This window comes from Suillus subaureus (assembly GCF_016647635.1).
Source record: "Suillus subaureus strain MN1 chromosome Unknown BJ212scaffold_137, whole genome shotgun sequence".
NCBI lineage: Eukaryota > Fungi > Basidiomycota > Agaricomycetes > Boletales > Suillaceae > Suillus > Suillus subaureus.
In genome coordinates, this window is record NW_024538693.1 from 33,721 (window position 1) to 40,646 (window position 6,926).

The 6,926-nt window shown below is 47.0% G+C and overlaps 2 protein-coding genes across 2 annotated transcripts; both read left to right on the forward strand.

The window, feature by feature from the left end:
• The first annotated feature begins 1,105 nt into the window (after positions 1 to 1,105).
• Positions 1,106 to 1,903, forward strand: BJ212DRAFT_1401721 (uncharacterized protein). The gene is made up of 5 exons (XM_041337338.1): positions 1,106 to 1,187; positions 1,244 to 1,305; positions 1,362 to 1,443; positions 1,494 to 1,508; positions 1,567 to 1,903. The coding sequence occupies exons 1-5, from the start codon at positions 1,164 to 1,166 to the stop codon at positions 1,633 to 1,635; spliced, it is 252 nt and encodes an 83-aa protein (XP_041185752.1). The 5' UTR covers positions 1,106 to 1,163; the 3' UTR covers positions 1,636 to 1,903.
• BJ212DRAFT_1401724 (uncharacterized protein) lies at positions 1,865 to 2,337 on the forward strand. The gene has a single exon (XM_041337339.1). The coding sequence runs from the start codon at positions 2,072 to 2,074 to the stop codon at positions 2,255 to 2,257; it is 186 nt and encodes a 61-aa protein (XP_041185753.1). The 5' UTR covers positions 1,865 to 2,071; the 3' UTR covers positions 2,258 to 2,337.
• The last annotated feature ends 4,589 nt before the right edge of the window (positions 2,338 to 6,926 follow it).

Genomic DNA, 6,926 nt, shown 5'->3' on the forward strand with positions numbered 1-6,926 from the left:
ATCGGTCCTCGTCGTACCGCTGTAGCCCATAAATGACCGTCTTGAGCAGCCCAAGGGTCCGCTTATACATCAAATAATATGCATCAGTTCCAGAGCTGTCAACACAAACAGAAACGGACACCTTGAAACCACTTTCATACCTGGCTCCATCAACACATCGTATTTCAGCTGCAATATCTTGTCGTGAAATGCATCCACCACCTCAAGTGCAGAATCCGTGACGTGGTCGAGCAGACTTTGAACGAGCAGATTGGGGTCTGCAGATGCACGCAGCCCCGTGTCAAGCTGTCGAAGACGCGTCACGATGGGACCTGCGAAGTCGACGAAGTCGGACGGCATGACAGAGATCGCTATGCCTGTGCCAGGTAGAGTCAGCTATGATCATTCGAAATTGGGATACGGCTCAAACCAAGAGAAAAATACGCACAAAAGGCGGCATATGCGTTGAGATGAAAGCATATAATGACTCGATGGTGAATGTTGGCTCAAAATCGGGATATATGCACCGTAAATCATCATACACGTGGCACACCGGATGTGTACACCCCGATCGGCATGAATTGATACAAGTCAAGTAGGTCAAGGAGGAAGGACAGGATATGGCAGTAAATGAGTCCAGTGCTCACCATCTCAATAGAAAAATTGATATCGGGTGGCCGCAAACACATTCACGCGGCCTGCTTTTTTCAGATCAGTGAGAGTTATCTGAGCTTTCTCCGGGCGTTTTTGGGACTGTGCAGCGAGGACGTTACGATGAGTATGCCGTTGGTTTGGAACTGCATTGATTAAGAAGAGAGCAGAATGGAATAGAAAGCACTGTCGACAAAAGTGCAAGTCGAGATATGATGAATCGCGTTGCAAGTTGGAAAAAAAAAAGAAAATACAATAGAAAGTGGAGAAGTTGCGCTGGATTGTCCCCTGCAAGACATATGTAGTGTGATATGATATGCTGTAACATAACGGTACTTCATAGATCCTGAAACCGCCATCGATCGAACGCGAGTGAGTGATGATGAATACATGTTGTCGTTCAATCTGAGCGACGTTTTGAACCAAAAGCAAGTCGTCATAGGGGTTAAGAACCCAGATGTACAAACAAGAGTCAACAACGCGTTGCATTCGCGTCGTCAGTTCTGAAGTTCTACTCATTCATTTTGACTATCATGCATGCCACGACGTCTGCCAAGGTATGTCAAATTTCAAGTCAGGCTCGTACAACAAGTATGTTTAAATTTCTGTATAGAAGCAAAAGGAATACATCGATAAACTTCAGGCAGAAATTGATGTCCTACAGAAGAGGATAGGGTTGGAGTAGATAATTGAATCCGACGAAACGCGCTGACCCCTTTAACTAATTACAGTGAGGACGAGAGTGCCGAGGCTATCGTATCAAGACACATAAATCTATTGCACCGTTATAATGAAGCCAAGGACGCTACTCAGGTTTGGCCACCATGTCCTGATATCCTGCAAGCTAACGCTCTACATCAAAGTTATTGATAGGAAGGGTATTAAACTCTACGAGATCCTTTAATGTTTCCATGAGATGCTCATATGCTGTAACAGCTCGCTGCTTTGAAGGAAACCACCGTCCGGCAAATTCATAACGACATGGACCTCTTGGATGACCAGTAACCTCTGCCCCTGCATCTTCAATAGTGGCTGTCTTTCTGTCCCGCATACATTGTGTTTCAAGTTCCAACATAGCTGTATATCTGTTTGTAACAATGTCCAATACTTGAGCAATTCTTGCGTCCAGCGCACATTTTCGCTTCCCGCTCCACCGTCGCCCTGCATGGCATCAACACAAATGTTCCTGGTAGCTGGGTCGACCACCATTGAAAACAGCTTACATCCAATTCACCTATATTTGCGCAACGTGTTCATACACGTCCGTCATTGCTGCTCTCATTGCCAAGTGCATCCCCGGCCTCCACTTCCAACGGCCGAGGGTGAGAAACTCGGTCTTGAGTCGGGAGAAGTCGAGGCAAGCCTTGTCATACTCTTGATTTTCTGTCGTTCTAATAAGAGCCCAAATCGGTGAATTTGCGAACGACTACATCGTGACTTCATGGACTGGACAGCATTTGGCGACGGTATAGGTGCACACCGGCCCAGCGCCGCTGGTAACAGATACGACCAACCAGACCTCGTGCAACAGGATCAACGACAAAATTTACGCGCTGAAGAACCAAGTCCCGATAGTACTGATGAGAAGTCTCTTGAGCTCCCCCAGGCCGACGAGACCTCTCCTTAATTGCAGATATATTTTAGCATCTTCCTTCGTCTGTCATTTCAGTTATTGCATGAACTTGCCTTTGCTCTCTTTCCTATCCCTATTTCACAGCACAATATTGGGAGGGACACATTGTTAACCTTCTTTACTTCACTTGGCTATGGCGCATCCCAAGAAGGGGGTGTATCCACATGATAGTACATATAGTCATTCAAACATCTACTACTGATGTCCTCACTACATCATGATATCACTACCCGTGCAGCCAAGACAGTCGTGCCTCATATTAGTATGGACAGATCAGCAGTCTAGTTATCTAGTACCGATATCCAGCCTACATTCTATTTTAAGGAAAGGAATGATAGCAATGAAATCGCCCTGCTGGTCCGGTGGTGGTGTCACTACAGCGTTAAAAATCAGGATCTCCAGGGGACATTTTGACCGTTCCAGAAACGCCTCCAACTCCTGATGGGGGACGACAAAAATCATAGCGAATCTCGAGGGTGCGCAACTTGGGGAGCGTGAGTGCATTGAACAGTACAGGGAGCGGGTTAGATTCAAAGTATCCGGGACAGATTATGCACAATGATTGAATATTTGCGTGTGCGAATCTCATGCACTGAACTCGAGGGGACATGTACGCTGGTTGACCTAAGATGAGCTCGCACGAGGAGAGGCTGGGACATAGAGCGAGGAAATGGAGCACATTTCGTGGACGAATTGCGATTTCGACGTGTGTCAGGTGGGCCCATACAGGATTGAGAGAAAGTAGACAGTCCGGGCCGAATGTCCGGTCTAGGATCTTGAGCTACGCACAGTAGATGGCAGTTGAGAGAGAGATTGTGCAGTGGCTGAAGCATCGAACCAGTCGCCAAAGCATACGGTAAGCTCCTGAAGTGCTGCAGGGAGGTCTGTTAGCAAATATTCTGGTTCTACGTCCCAGAATGTGATATCAAGAGATGAGACTTGGTTCATGTAAGGCTGAACAAGGCGTCGTAGTTTGGCCGTCCCACCTTTGGCGTAACCAGGGCAGAGTCGTAATGAGAGTGGACAGTCTTGTGATCGCTTGAGCCATGAATCATAGTAGAAAGCTGACCGCTTCCATTCTTTGCGGTCATCGTCAACGTAAAAAGAGAGTTTGCACCACAATTTGGCCGAGCCCATAGCAACATCCCTCCATTGTCGGCATACCCTGGCCAACTGCAAGGGAGACGGATCTGATTTGCGGCTCAAATAGTTGCTGTCCATGAGATAGTAGTCAAAAATCCCGGATAAGACGTTATCTGGCAGGCGCCTGAGAGCCGATCCAAGTCCCTTGTCCAGGTTCGCCGATTCAGTAATGGTCCTGTTTGTCCACAAGCTGCTGGCCAAGGTCTTTTTCTTTATCCCTGACGGAATCAACGAGATCCAAAGCCTTGTGCGAGACCACAACCAACTCTTGATGTCGTTCGGTATTGATATCCTGGTCATGGAGCTCCAGGACAGAGCAATCAAGCTTTGGCTTCCTGCAATGCAGGGGACCGAGGCCTGGAATCTGGTCCATCGTCAATATGACATCAGATCATGCATCTGAAATAAACGATGAATAGACAGACTGGTATGACCACTCGTGAATTCATCTAAAATTGATGAGTATCATGACACACGAATACCTGTAATTTGCGGAATCGATCACTCACGATTTTTCGTGTTGTATCTGGGATGTTGAATCTTGAGTTGGCCGACATCTCCTTTACTGTCTGCATGTTACTTGCTAGAGCCGAGTGGAGAGAGAAGGTTGACTTAAGTATGTTCGAGGGGGACAAAGATCTTAGACAGTGAAATGAACAAAGCCATCCTTGTCGCTCCTTGCTGTTCTTTGTGTTAGGCAATACACCTGGAGTATAATTGATAATTGATAATCAACAAAACCTGGACCATGAAGTTGCGTTTTGGTTGGAGCGTTGTTAGCACTAGTACTATGTAGTACTTGCTAGCAAATCTGCATGGATTACATAATGTATGTTGCCGTGTCGGCACCCTTTCACAGATTTGTTACCAGCTGGCCAGCGTACTAACAATGGGGTTATCAGTCGACCAACGTTTTTAAGTTTTCAATGTTTTCCGGACTTTTCTCAACAACGGAAAAATGCCTCGCCAACGCAACTGTGAACTCAAGAGGACTCTCGGATCTCTCCCAATACTTCCACCTAGCCTGTGGCTATCTTCCTTCTGGACATCATTCGAGGTCTGGCTTGGGGAGACTTGATCCTGTTGTACTTGTATGTGGTGTACAAAATCTGCAGTGACTCTTTTGAAAAATCCCGGATCTTCATACAAGCCGCTACAAGTTTTGTCTACAACAATTCCTGCCTAGAGCTAGCTCTATCCAGTGATACATCTTCACTCCCAGAAAATCAACATTGATTACTTGCTCATTTACGGCAATTGAATCTCAATCCCGTCTGGCCTCATCACCTCGACCTGAGTCTGAGCGAAATGAAATGCGATCGTGGCTAGGATATTCAGTATCGAACAATTACTTGCAGCGCGAACAGCCGTCTCTTGCGGAATTCCAGCATGTATCCTGGACTGACCTCGAGCTCGGGTTGAAATCGAACATTGAACAGGTGGCGTTTACAGGCGAGAGTCTAGTGACGCTTTCTGCGTACCTGTGGTTGACCCGTGGGGGTCGAGCCCGCTTCTAGTAAGCGATGTTTGCGATTTAAGGCCATGCACGTGCACTGACGAATGACCCGGACGTTCGTTCATAATTCACCCCAAACAGATCTTGGGACAATCCATGGCGAATCTGCAGCACCAAACGTTCTTCTGGGGCGATTTGTGTCCTGTCACTAGTGAGTCACTACCCGAAGAAAAATTCCTTCGAATTTCATGTACTTCAGGCTCGTCTGTTCTTTAGATACTAATACTTGCCTACATGACCTCTTAGTGGGTGATGAAACTAGAGGAGGTGAATAATATTGTGTCATTTCGATCACAAAAGAGTACTGATTCGTGTACATATCAAGGCATTTCTGTCGAAATATTCAACGCTAGGCAATGATTCATTGGACGGCTGACTTACCACCGCGCCGCTCTTTCCACTGCTTCCCGTATAACATCTACTTCACTGAGTTGTGGTGTCGTCATCTTTATGTGCACCTGCTGGAGTAACCTCATTCGATTCAGGCTGACTGACACTATTGCCCACTGTTATATTCTCATCTCTGGTCCCCTTCTTTATTGGCACCCTTCCTACGTAGGCAATATGGATTGACCAGGCGGAAGCGATGAGGATAACAACACCTATCACAGACTGGCACACGCCGAACTTGGGTAGTGGGCGGAAGCAAAGGTGCAAGCCGTTGAAAGTGTTAAGTACGCCCATGGTAGCTGGAATCACAAGAACGTCAGCAGCCGCTCTTCTGGTTTAGCACGAACAACTCACCATAACTATAAGTCGCATATGGAACTGGTCAGTCTGACAAGCGTTGAAGTTACCAATACAGGACGATGCATACTATGTTCTCCCCGCCCTGCCTAGTTTTCCGTCGCTTGGACTCAAGGCTTTACGCGAGTGTGTCTGCGCTTTCGAACTCCACTCGGAAATACTGCTTCCAGCCTGCTTTGGCGCCACCAGTCGAAGACAGCACCAATAGCATCCGACAAGAAACACGCATGTGAGAAAGACGGTCCTCGCCCCGAGCGTGTAGACAGCAACATAGCAGGCATATGGCTCCAGTATTGGAATGGTTGAGCCAAGATAGATGAAAATGACTGTGATGCTGGCTTGCAATTTCTAGGTCATCGTAATCGAGAAGAGATTGACAATGACATTCACCAGACGCTATTGATGATATTAGAACTGTCAAGCGGTAGTGGTCAGTTTCACGTCACAAATTTCCTTTCTACGATCTGATTGCTCACAGGACAAAGATACCAGCACCGATGACTTTCAACACTTTCTTGACAGTCAGCTTCTCAGTCAACGGTGGAGGCTCGGGCAAGTTTGACATGATACTTGTTCGATTGTACTGGTGAAGGTCAAAAATGGTGCCAGGATCGGGACTGAGTGACATACTTATAACCCACACAGGAAATACACGCCGCCATGCGATAATGATGTGAATACTATTCTAGTCATCATTAATGCGAATCCCACGATGAGTCACACGTTCGGGTACAACGAGAATATTCTACTGTCCCAGTGGCTGCAGTGACAGGCAGTGCCTCGTCTCGTCTGACAAAGTCTGTACCTTCACCTTCCTGCTCTTCACGCCTAAGATGCAAGTCGTAAATCCAATTGCTACCACCATATTTCACCTGTATGTCCACTATATTCAATGAGCTAACTCTAACTGGCGAGCTAAATTTTGATGCATGTAGCCTCCGCACCGCGGCAACGCTTTGGTGGGTATCTTCCATGGAGAACTGCAAATATTTCTTGCGTGTAGTTTCTGACTTTGCAAATTCGCTGTAGCATGGGATTATTTTCCTGCACCTCGCTCGTAGCGAGCCCAAGATCAAGTACTATGCATTCTATGCTGGAGCACACGCCATCGTGATGGGCGCTCTTGGGCTGCTCGCCTCAAGAAGCATTTATCGCAATGCTCTTGCGAAGAAGAATGAGGCAACGAAACCCCAGTCGAATGCGGAAACTGCGCACGAAATCACTGGGACGGAGGGCGTTTGGGAAGATGAGAAGCCT